At 38.8% G+C, this 13,041-nt stretch overlaps 1 protein-coding gene across 6 annotated transcripts in view; it reads left to right on the plus strand.

The window, feature by feature from the left end:
• Nucleotides 1-13,041, plus strand: part of sdk1a (sidekick cell adhesion molecule 1a) — a 352,985-nt gene that overhangs the window by 269,210 nt on the left and 70,734 nt on the right. For all 6 annotated transcript variants that reach the window (XM_079864734.1, XM_079864735.1, XM_079864736.1 and 3 more), the window contains 4 exons: nucleotides 2,895-3,031; nucleotides 4,926-5,073; nucleotides 11,156-11,296; nucleotides 12,744-12,925. In XM_079864734.1, coding sequence (XP_079720860.1) covers nucleotides 2,895-3,031; nucleotides 4,926-5,073; nucleotides 11,156-11,296; nucleotides 12,744-12,925 — 608 coding nt within the window. The remainder of the gene's footprint in view (nucleotides 1-2,894; nucleotides 3,032-4,925; nucleotides 5,074-11,155; nucleotides 11,297-12,743; nucleotides 12,926-13,041) is intronic.

Below are 13,041 nucleotides of genomic sequence, written 5' to 3' on the forward strand. Positions count from 1 at the left end.
GTCTGTTATTTCTATGATAACTATTTCAGTCAGGACCACTTCGCCAAGTATATAAATTTATTACAATTATAGCATACAGTTAGTGTTGGCGGTATGGTTCTGTTCTGGGCAAAACTCCCACGCCTGTCAGGCCTGCCTGGACAGAGTGGGGAGAGCAGCAAGTCAACCCTCCCTGGGGTACAGAACAGAACCAGTATATGCATACATAATTACAATTCTCTAATCTACATTTCAATTACATGAGTTGTGAAAATACCAATACATGATAGAAAAGCTTGCAATGTATTGAACTGTACGGGAAAAAACAAATAGTCAGAATGATTAAAGGTTCAGTTGGGTGGAGTTGGGGTTGGAGGAGGGAGTTTAAATGCGAGCAGCGATGCTATGGAGGAAATGCTGAAGGAATGGGAGTTTATATGTGCCGCTGTGATAGATGTCGACACTGGATTGGAACACGTCAGGAACAGCTGGCTATCAGCTGATGCGAGCTTGGCTGACGTGGCCTGCCTGAACTAACGCAATGCTTGATAGGAATAATTGACAAAGGGCCATTGAATTATTAGAATATAATCGGGTGTGCATTATTTTCTAATAATTCAACAGACCGGAGTCGATTATTCCACTTATACTACGGTTACACACCTCAAGACATTATTCAGATGTTTGTATTTCAAGACATTTGTCAGGTTTTTGTCCTTAAAGGAGAACTCCGGTCAATTTTAACATTGAGCAAATTTTTTTGTAAATTTGGAGTGCTGTCAATACAGAGAACAACGACAAAAATCGGTGTTGCCTACATCGTGTTATCCTCTTTTTAAAATTTGCACCCTGTTGACTTCAATGGGGCAAGTTTTAAACCTGCTTTTAGCCTCTTAACATCCTTGATGTGTCATTACAAGTGCCCAGCCATGTGAGTGATTCCTTTAGAGTGAGCGCGGGTCAATCTGACTGCAGTAGATGTGAAAGATATGAATAAAAGTGATGTTATTTCAGCCAGCGCTCATACCTGTATTTACATCCTGTTTTTGGCTGAAGTCACGCGCATAGGTTTAGTACGTACGATCATGCGCCCGAACTCGACAATCGACTACTGTGGACTTCAGCCGAAAACAGGATGTAAATACAGGTATGTGCGCTGGCTGAAATAACATCATTTTTATTCATATCTTTCACATCTACTGCAGTCAGACTCACCACGTGTTGACTCTAAAGGAATCACTCACATGGCTGGGCACTTGTAATGACACATCAAGGATGTTAAGAGGCTAAAAGCAGGTTTAAAACTTGCCCCATTGAAGTCAACAGGGTGCAAATTTTAAAAAGAGGATAACTCGGTGTAGGCAACACCGATTTTTGTCGTTGTTCTCTGTACTGACAGCACTCCAAATTTACCAAAAAAATTAGCTCAATGTTAAAATTGACCGGAGTTCTCCTTTAAAACACTCTTGTGTGTAGGACTAATTTCTTACACAGAGAGAGAGAGAGATTAAGCGTAAGTGAATTACCTGCGTCTGAGTGTCTCTCAACAGTGTTCGGCAGCAGCGTCTCTACTAATAGCGAAACCTTAAGTTTATCTGCTTCAAGAACAGTGTCATTATTATCTCACTAGTGAGAAATGTCATGTAGCTTTTAAGTTTCTAAGCTATTTTACTGATAAAATCGTCAGAGCAGCGCTGACATTATGTTTCTGTATGACTGTGTGTGTTTGTACTGAATGTTTATGCATTTTAGTGGGAGAGAGAGCGGGAGGAAGAGAGTATGTGCTTTCCGTGCATAATAAAATGTATTTTTGTGGCATAAAACATGGAAATAATTAGTTGTTTTTTTTCCTATTGTTTACTATATTTATTTGCTTGGTTAGTGTCATTGTGGGTTTTGGTTCTTTTGCTGTTGTCGGCTGTAAATACCTTTGAAATAACTGAAATCATTTGGCGAAGTGATATGTAACTGTAATGTGGTTAAGACCTGCCTGGGTCTATTTATTTAGCCGTGTGTTTCCCTGAAAGTGAACCCCTTAGAATGTCCGTCAACTAGTCAGATTCAAGCATTCAACAGCCCCGTAGTATACATAAATGTACTTGCAAAGCAATATTACAGAGATATTAAAGAGATAGTCCACCCAAAACAGACTCAAGAATTTCTCTTTTTTAGTATTATTTTATTGAACATTTTGCAATTTACCAGTTAACATCATCGTGTTACCATCATGTGAAGGATTAGCAGTTCTTTTACATCTGTGGAAACGTCACAGTCTTCCTTCTTAGAAAGAAACGCAGAAAGTGATGAAATCTTAAGCATGGCTGTTTCTCTCCATGGGTTTAATTTAGAAGAGAAAACAAACTTTCCAAGCGCAACCGTTGGTGCTCGGTGCCTGGTCTCTGCAGGATGCCTATGAAATGATTAATAAAGTAATCAATAAAAATGAAAAAAAAACTAGTGTGAAGAAGAAAATCAAGACGAATGCAAATTAACGCCTGCCTCCGACTGGCTGTGAGATTCAAGCTGAATTTGAAATCACAATATTTTTGAACATGGAGGAGGCAGCAGTAGGAATATGAGAAGATCTGAAAATGGGCCAAGGGGGCCTACTGGGAAGGGCAGTCCCAAAGATAAAATCATTAACATACCCAAACCACAATGAACGGCTGGTAGCGTTCGTGTAATACTCCGTTCGATTTTCATCTGCTTTTTCATAAACTGGAAAGTGTTGCAGCATTGATTTTATCATTTATGGCAGTTCCTAAAAAAATACTCAATGAAGTAATCTAGAAATCACTTCACTTTCCGTATAGAGCTGTAGCTATGTGCTAATTCTAGCTTTGTTTATGCAGCACTTGTGTGAGAATTGTGAAACAGCCCTTATTTTGAGTATTTGCTGTTCTCTGTCCTCATAGAGAGCTGCCACACTCGCCTCGAAACCTGCAGGCTACCCTGAACGCCAATGACAGCCGCAGCGTGGACCTGTCCTGGATGAGACCCTTTGATGGAAACAGCCCCCTAGTGCATTATGTGGTTGAGCTCTCAGAGAACAGTAAGACACATGCAGACACACTCACAAACACTGGTTTACCCCCTTCATCCATCACTGTACCTAGTCTGGGTCAAATAAAGTTTCATTAGTAACGTACTGTATATCAAACCAATTGCCATTTATTGCAAAGAAAGATATGAATTTTTTTTTTTACAAAAGAAGTTTGTTGGATTTTACATTTTTTACCCATTTTTCTGATTGTCAGATGTTAGTGGTTCACATTTGATGAACTACATTCTGCTAGAATACCTATGTCAACTTGAGGGGAACTGAGGCTGAATTGGGAATGGCATCTTAGCAGTGTGTCCGCCCACTTTTTTTAAAGTGTTTTTCCCATAGGGATTTAAAAAAAACTATTCATTAAATAGTTTTAAGTTTTGAACCAAACCTAGCAGCTTTGATGTGAATTTTTTTTTACACAAAAAAACAAAGGGACAAGATTGTCTTCAAACAAAACCTGTATACTGTACATCATTTGCAGTGCTTCATGCTAGTTTTTATTAAGTTGAAATAATGCAGGCTGATGTCTTCACCAAAAGCATATACCATCGATTACCAACCTCATAGCTCACAGTAGGTCTGCCTTTAGAGGTTTATAATTTATCATTCAAAATCAATTACACTGTCGAGAAACTGAAAGCGATTTTTACTTCCAGACCCTATACTTTTATGAACTCAGCCTGACTTCTTACATCCAGTAAAAATCCCTTTGACATCACTTGATCAAAGGTTATTTGAGCCAAAGTGTCTCAGTAGAGAGAAATAGAAATCAAATACTTTTAAGTGTGAATAAGGTGCCCTAATACTTCTTGGGGCCACTGTATAACCATTTGCTGCGTGGCAAAATTTAAAAGTGAATCCCACCCAGTGATTGAGTCGAGCAGGCGAAGTTAAAAGATCTACTGAGCTCAGTGCCTCATTCACGTCCACCCATAATGCATCTGAATGGTCAGCATGTCCAGAGCTGCTCTCTGTCTCCACAGCATGTGCTACATGTACGTGTTGATGTCATTTAGTGTCACCCAGTGGTGTAAAAGATTGCGGTATAACAGAACCTGGAAAAAAACTCACCCAAGTAGATTGATCTTCCTGGGCTGGAAGAGGACAGTGAGGAATGTTCCCGGAGTGGAGGTGAAGATTACTGGTGCTGGGTGTAATAGGGCTGGGAAGTCCCATTAGAAACACCTTTCAGAAAAAAAGGAAGAAAAACCTTCTCTCTTGTCGACTACTTTTTTTTTTTTTTTTTCAGAGACCATGAATTGAAATACAATTGGTAATTATCTTCCTCATGAAGAAGGTCTGACACATAAAGAAATGAGTAGTACTTTTGCTTAGAATCATGAGATGTTTATTCATAAAAAGATTTCAAATCTTTTGATCTAAACCTCATCTCATTGCACATTTGGTTTGGAGTCGGTTGTATAATTTCTGAAGCTACATGGCTGGTCATTAAGTGTAATTAAGTATTAATGGCCTGTCCAGACTTAAGCATATTATGTAATTATGAGTGGATGACTAATTTGTGTAAAAATATCTTGACAAGTATCATGTGATTATGCTCTATTATGCACACATGCAAATTGTGCAATTTTATATATGCCGCTATGCGTCTTTAGAAGACAGAAAACAATGTTTGATAACACTGTATAATTACTTTCATTAATAACATTTACAGAAATTATTACGCTTAACAGATATTTAGTTAAAGGGGTTATTATCATGGAAAATGCATATGCAGACATAACTAATGTCTGAAAAACATATACATTAAAACCTTTTGAACAATAGTGTATATTAATACAACAATATTATAACAAATATAAATATATAAATGCTGTCCCTTGTAATGTTTGTTTAAATAGTTAGAAATGTTCTGGTCCTCGTTGTATACCAGATTCTCCCTGGAGAGTGTATTTGCCTGATGTGGACCCCACCGTGACACGGGCCATGGTGAAGGGACTCACTCCGGCCCGCTCGTACCAGTTCAGGGTCTGCGCGGTCAATCAGGTGGGCAAAGGACAGTACAGCACCGAAACCAACAGGTAGGAGGCCATGGTTGTCAAAAGTTGCATGTTTTCCGCCCATCATTGTTTTGTTTTTTACACTCATGCTTGGTCAATAACAGGCTTATTATGTCTGCTGCCGCCCATCAGGACTGTCATTGTTTAAGTGTGTTTTCTGCCACTGATCCTCCACCCACAGTTCTCAGTAAGTCCTGCTGTTGCTGAAAGCACAACACCGTAGGTTTTCTCTCTCAGGTTGTGAGTGGCAGGCCTCTTCTCTCACCTCTCACTATAATCAGCTGGCTTTCTCTGGCCTGCAGCTGTGGGCGGCAGACGCCTCATTCCCAACGGCTCCTCTTGAGTTTTATCTGCTCCAAACGTGGCAAACATGCAGTTTCTGTTCCAGGTGAAAAGAAGGTTGTGTGATCTCTCACCCTCAGCAACAACGTTTCACTTTTATTAAGCTGAGTGTTGGGGACGTTTTTTAGAGATAGGTATATAGCAGCTTAAACCTCTTCCTTCATGTTGAATTAGCTGAAAGCTACAGTAAACAGGTGGCTGAGAGCAACAACAGTTGAAAAGACTTTTCAGTTTCAGTGGAACTATCAAGGTAACTATGCATCTGCCTTTGCAGCGGAAAAAGATGTTCCTTTTACGCCTGTGTGAATAATGAAAGCGTTCTAGTAAATGCAAAGAGCTGTTAATGAGCAACCGATTTAAAGGAAACCGTGCAATCAGTGTGAGGCAGTCAAGTACGTACAGTAGAGCGGTAATATCATCTCTCTGCAGACTTCACATCTATTCTCTCCCACCAATGATTTCTGGCTTTTCTCAGCACCTGCTCTTCCAAAAAAAAGTGTCCCCAGGCAAAGTGAATATTGAAATCGAACTTTCTGACTTTTGAGCCCACTCTATAAATGTAATATTTGTTAGTTTGTCTTTAAAAAATATTCATGTCATCTAGGTTAATGTGAAGCACAATCTGACGAGGAGAATGCATTAAACTTTAAAGACCTACCGTTGGTTCTTAACTCTTGTTTAACCTCAATTAATGGTTAACTGTATCAGACGTGCTCACATTACACATTTAAGGGCTTTATTTGGGAAATGATATTCAAGTACAGGCAGCTAAAAGCAATTCATACCTGCCATTTTGCTATCATATCATCATGAGTAGGTTAAATCACGACTTCTCGTTGTTGTTGTGGGTTTTGTTTCGTTTTTTTAGCTTTTGAATGAATGCCTGCAAAAAATCCTGTTGAATTTACAGCAAAAAATAAATAAAAAATACTGGCAGCTGTTTTAATTACAAAAAAGTATAATAATATTTAACTTGTTCAGATCTGTTTAAAATGTATTAGTGCTGGGCAATGATTAATCACGATTAATCTCATCCAAAATAAAAGTTTGTGTACATAATATGTATGTGTGTGTACTGTGTATAATTATTTTGTAGATATAAATACACACACATGCATGTATATATTTTAAAAAAAATGTGTTATTTATTTATAAAATATTTATATATATATATATATATACACACACACATATACATACAGTACATACATGCAAATATTTCTTAAATTATATGTGTATTTATTTATACAAAATAATTATACACTGTAAACTAGGGGTTGCACGACTACTGATTTCTGCTAGTTGATTTCTTATCAAAACAATACTCGAGTTACTCGACTACTCGTGGTTCATGCTACTGTAAATGAAAAGATATGAAATAGCTAGATCTTATCAATAAACATTTATTAATTCATAGCCTAATGCAACAATTACATAAGTAAACTCTCAAAACATTATAATTATTAATTTTTATATAATTTCTATATAATTAATTTTTAAATTTTCATGTAACAGTCTAAAGCCAAATAAATAGCCGTTCTTGCCTTTCATTTCAGACGTCTGCTTCTAGGGGCCGTTCACATATCACGTCTTTTTCACGCTCAAGTTCGTTATTTCAAATGTAGGCGTGCGGCGAGCGTGCTCATAATGGAAGCAACGTGGTGCGCTAGTTTTTCCAGGCGCGCCGATGCCACGGCGAGATGAAAACATCTCAACTTTTCAGAATGCCTCAAGCGCACCGCAGGTCATGTGACAAAAAACAATCAGCTTCGGCCTTTCCGTAACATTTCTAACATTCCGTAACTTTTTCCTTCTCATCTCCAGAAATATATCTAGTAGTAAAGCTAATGCAAGGGCTAGAAATCAATTAATCCTTTGCTGATACTTCTTCGTCGTCATCATGGAGAGCGCAGTTCATGGTTGCATAGCAACGACAGACGCCATGGGAGCGCAAGCGCTTGTAGGAGACAGCAGCACAGCCGCGCTTTCCACACGTTTTTAGACGCAATATGTGAACGGCCTCTTGCAGAGTTGGCCAAATACAATATTTTTGTCATCCTTGATGAAATACTTCCACACATCTGACGTGTGGTGTCTGTTGGTGACGTTCGCAATTTTTAATTCATTTATGGTAATCGAGTAGTCGATTGTTTCCAGCGTTGACTAGTGGTTGAAGTAGTCAATCTATCGACTACTCGACTAGTCTATGCAAGCCCTACTGTAAAGACATATATATTATGTAAACACAAACTTTTATTTTGTATGTGATAAATAGTTGCCCAGCAAAGAACACTGCATAGTCTTCACTGTATAAATTAAAAATCCTTATTAATTAATCCTTATTAAAGTTACAAGAGTCATTCACTCAAGAGAAGTGAGTGATTTTATCTTTATCCTTAGTTGTTTGATTAACAGTAAAAACACAGCAGCAGGAATATTAGGCTGCTGTCACTTTAAGAGCGAATACACGGATCTGATATACTGATCCTGTACATATGCGTTTACTTTCTCAACTGTTTACGTTCCCTTAAGACATAACTGACTATGTTTACTATGATGCTCGCTATTTTTTGACATCATTTTAAAGGGATTTTTTCTGCTAAAGTGCAAGAAGACGTGAACGAGAGCTCAGTTTAGAATTTCCACGCTGTCGCTGCGCAGCGAGTAACGAAATTAGCTTCCTTTTGCACTTGAAGCTTCCTTAGCTTCCTTTCTTGCACTTGAATATTTAAATTGTCAATGCTTAAAGGGATAGTTCACTTTGAAATTAAAATTTGGTATGTTTTAGCTTACCTCAAGGGCATCCAAGATGTAGGTGTCTTTTTTTCCGCAGTAGTTTCAATTTTGATATTTTTAGGTCAAACCGTTGCATAGATATATATACACTAGAATAGATTCCGCCTTGCCTACGGCATTCGTTCCAATGAACTGCCGTAGACAAGGCGACATCTAGTGTATATATCTATGCACCAGTCTACGCACACGTCACACACCAGGATGCGCGCGCGCCCTCAGATCACTTGGACGTGGCTGTGTACAAGAGTTAAAAAACGATATAAATACTGTTCGTTTTCTCACACAAACCGCTCGTTTCGTGTCTAAGGCCATCAGTGTGTACTTACGATGGGGAATTGTTTAATTTGGACGATGGGGAATTATTTTTAATTTGGACTCTGTGCATGCTCTTTGAGACAGTGACCATAGACCTGCATTAAATGACTGACAGACAAGAACGGTTTGACCTAAAAATATCAAAATTGAAACTACTGCGGAAAAAAGACACCTACATCTTGGATGCCCTTGAGGTAAGCTAAAACATACCAAAATTTAATTTCAAAGTGAACTATCCCTTTAAACTTTCGTGAGCGTTGTTCACTTTTGTTCACATTCATTTATTGTTAGAATTCATAAAAATTTTATTGGCCAGTGACAACAATTCATATACTCGCCAATGCTGATTTTTTACTCTAGTCTACTTTAATCTAACTTTCATTTTTAACATTTTAGAATTATATTTTTCGAGGAGAGAATGTGATTTTGTCTGCATACTATTGCTTCCAATTTTACTTTCAAATTTAAACTCGCTGCAAACGTGATGTTTCAAATGGAATGCTCATTGCTCACAGATGTTTCAATTATGTACCTGTATTAACTCAGCTTTGGTTGTTTGTGCTTCACATCTCATTTGCATGTCTTTTCCTCATGAAGTCATAAACCAAAAAAAAAAAAACATTTTCAGATGCGATATAAGGTAAGATAGAAAACAAAATTGTAGGAATTGTGACTTATATGCAGGGCTATTGACTAAGACGGTTCAAAAAAACACTCTTTAGAGCTATGCTGCTTCCACAGGGACTGTTAAAATAGAAAGTGGTTCTTGAAGGGCCCCATCAGTCTTCTCTTGCATGCATGTCTCCTTGCTGTGACAGACATCTGTCCATTTGGGCTTATTAAGCAGAGAGAGTAGAGCTGACAAGCTCATAGAAGCACACAAGTGCAGCTCTCACATAATGAGCCATCACCTTCCCACACCAACGCTTATTTATCTGCCGCTGTTTTATTGTCAAAAGGAGAGCTTGGCAAAATGCATGATTATTCCGTTGATGCTGGGTTCATTTTATGTTAGTTAATGACTCGTCTAGTTTATATATTCAGAACACACACACACACACACACACACACACAAAACAATGCCTCTAATGTTTTAAAAAAAGGTCATAGGACACCAAAGTGAACTGTAGAAAGTGCCAGGCACTTTCCTTTTATTGTTTATGTTCAGAGGCAGATGTTTAATAGCTGGTGGCACAGTGCAAGTGTGTTAAACAAATGTGTAAATACTGCATGGCTATACCAAGAAAAGCTCTGTTTCAGCGAGGAGTGAGAAGTCTTTCCTTACGGCCATCATTAGGCAGATTTACAGAGCACCGTCTGAGAAAAGCTCCATGATATTGGTTATAGAGGGCATTAATTATGAAATAGACTTCTGGGAAGAAATAACAAAGTGTGGTCAGAGGTTTAAGAAGACTCTGACAATAAATCTGAAAGGACCCAATGATCCTATTAAACTTTAATGCAGATTTAACTGTCCATTAGCATGAAACGCAAAGGGCAGATGAATATATGGGTATTATTAAGTATTCAACACTGATTCATTTTTAAACTTCGTTAATTAAGAAAATGCACATTCTGTAGGTGGAATGAACCGAGCATTGCTCACAAAATATAATTTATGTGTGATAGCAAACTAGCCTGTAGAGACCAGCCATTATGACATATTTGACATTACCCAGGGATCACAGAGCCCACAAAATCATTAGCATTTCCCACATTACACGTGTTTACTATTTCATTGTGAATCTGAACCAATTGGGTCTTTTTAAACAAATATTGTGATGCATTTTTCCATTTTGCAAATGGCAGCCACTAGCATAAATACTAGGACTCTACAGAGTAAATACATAATGTTGTTGTGTGTTGCATGTTTTATTTCAGTACATCGACATCAGCAGGACTTTCAGCGTATTTCTTCTCCTCTTTTTGCGAAGAGTAATGTGTTGAGGTCCATTTGCTCTTTGATGTTCGCCCAGATCTCACAAAGTCTCAGCCAACAAATGTGAATTGAGACTCTTTAATAAACTAAAATATAAGCTCCAAAAATGTTCTCTCCTCTTAGGATTGAACAGAAATAGTTCTGTTTTGTGTGTTCCTTCCTTGAAAGGAGTACAGGTATTTACCACTGAGTTAAAAAGCACTCACATTGGGGACAAATCCTCCACGCACAGCACTACTGTGGCCTACTGCACAACAAACCATGAGATGCTCTTATCTTTAAAAATGTTTGGTCTATTTGTAATTCGAAAGCTTGAAATTTCAAGCTTGAAGGTGCTGAGCCAACGAACACAATCTTGTATGGCTGTAAATGCACCCAAGCCAGTTTCCACGTAAGCAGCGACCTCCAAATTTAAAGCATCTGGGAGCTTAGAGCACAGAGAGACTTTAACTCAAAAACGCATAAGAGCTTTTTATGGAGTGGGCGGATGTGATACAGTGCATCAGGTTGGGAAATGGACTTCTGACCAGCGGATTACACTTGCATGGCTCACACTGTTGCGCCCTAGAGCGAGTCGACCAATCCGATTCGCACGAGAGAAAATAGAGCAATGAATCAGTCATGCATGAACACATTGGTGCGCAGTTAAGTGTGTACCTGTAGAGCATGCCAGTTTGTGGTGCTAGCAACACTCTTGCGCTTTCTCCCCAGATTGATACTGAGAGAGGAACCGCCCAGCGCTCCGCCCAAAAACATCGTAGCCAGCGGCAGAACCAACCAGTCCATTATGGTGCAGTGGCAGCCGCCCCCAGAGCCTCAGCTCAATGGAGTCTTGAGAGGATACGTCCTCAGGTGAGACATGCAAAAACTATTTCACAAACAGAACTTGCCTGATGAAATGTGCTGAAATATGACTCCTTTATTAATATGACATATTTATTCATATGGCATACACTTTTTATTAAAAAGTCAAGCTTATTTTGGGACCAACAATGTCAGTTTTTGATTGCATTTGTCACCCCATCTAGATAATGGAGTTGACCTTAGTGCTGTCACTTTGACTACTGTTTTAGTACAGCTGTAGCACAGCGCATTTATAAGCAAACTGATTTAAAAGGAGTGTTTTACATGTCTGTGTGAAAGTAAATCTAGGCAGGCTGTAGTAAAGGTTTTGGCAAACATGACACTAGTGGTCAGAACAATAGGTAACACTTTAGTTTGGTGACCAATTCTCACTATTAACTAGTTGCTTATTAGCTTGCTTATAACTTATAAAGCACATATTAGTGCATTATTCTGCATGACCATATTATACATCCCTTAATCACATCCAACACCTAAAGTTAACTATTAATAAGCAGTAAATTAGCAGTTTATTGAGGCAAACGTCATAATAGTGTGTTCCCCAAACTAAAATTTGACTGAACAATACTATTTTTGTGCAATTTGAAAGATTGTACATTTAAAAAAATAAGTTGTTATGGTGTGGCAATAATCGGACTACCTTCGACGACTTTTTGGATGATTGCGCATGTTGAATCACCTTCTGGGCACATCAGTAAAAGAGATCCCTCTGATTGGCTGCTCCCTTTTTTAATGAAGAATACTGACTATTGCCCATACCTGCTAGTATGGAGAGTTATTTGCTCTCACACAGGTGCAGAACGTATGTGTTAGTTGGTCGCTGACTGTAGTCTTTGCCGTGTGTTCAAGCACAGCAACTTTTTGTCCCAGATGAAGGCTGCATGAGGCGACACCATAGTCAGCATTCGTCGCTGCTAGTTTGGTGTGTCTAGGCCTTAACACTTTCCCGTCATTTACGGAAATTGTTTTTGACCAAATTAATAGAAGTTGACTCATATTAGATTGTGAGTCAGACTACAGGTTTCATTATATGTTTGTGTTTAGCATGCAAAGACACAAAAGAAAGACATAATGTATTTGCAATATTCAGGGTATCCAGTCTAAAATGTTAAAATCTTGTTTTTATTTAATATGCACCCAACAGAGAAGATCAACCAAATGAATGACACTAATTTCTCTTATGTAGCAAGAACTTGGATGCATTTCATTAGCAGTGTTTGACCAGTATTATCCTCCTCAACGGATGTGTTGTGAATATCTATGCTGTTTTAATAGCATTCCCCCACCGCTGGTGTATTTAACACAACGTCTTCCTTAGAAGAAAGCTAGTGTGTGCCTATAATTATACAGCCTGTGTGGAGGACTTCTAACAGAGCAGTGACCTGGAAGAAAATCATTGTTGCTCACTGTTTGGCCATCGATTGCCCTGATGCAGGTACCGGCTCGCGGGGCTCCCTGGAGAGTACCAGCTGAAGAACATCACCAGCCCTGAGATCAACTACTGCCTGATCACAGAGCTCATCATCTGGACCCAGTATGAGATTCAGGTGGCCGCGTACACTGGGGCAGGCCTGGGCGTCTTCAGTCAGCCTGTCACTGAGTACACGCTGCAGGGAGGTGAGACCTTGTTCCTCTCTCACACTCTCAGTTTTTTTCATCGCCTAACAGTTGCTGCTTCTATCAGCCTCCATGTTTTCATCTATGCCTTTTCATCAGCGGAGGCAGGAAGCATA

This window comes from Squalius cephalus (assembly GCF_949319135.1).
Source record: "Squalius cephalus genome assembly, chromosome: 1".
Lineage (NCBI taxonomy): Eukaryota > Metazoa > Chordata > Actinopteri > Cypriniformes > Leuciscidae > Squalius > Squalius cephalus.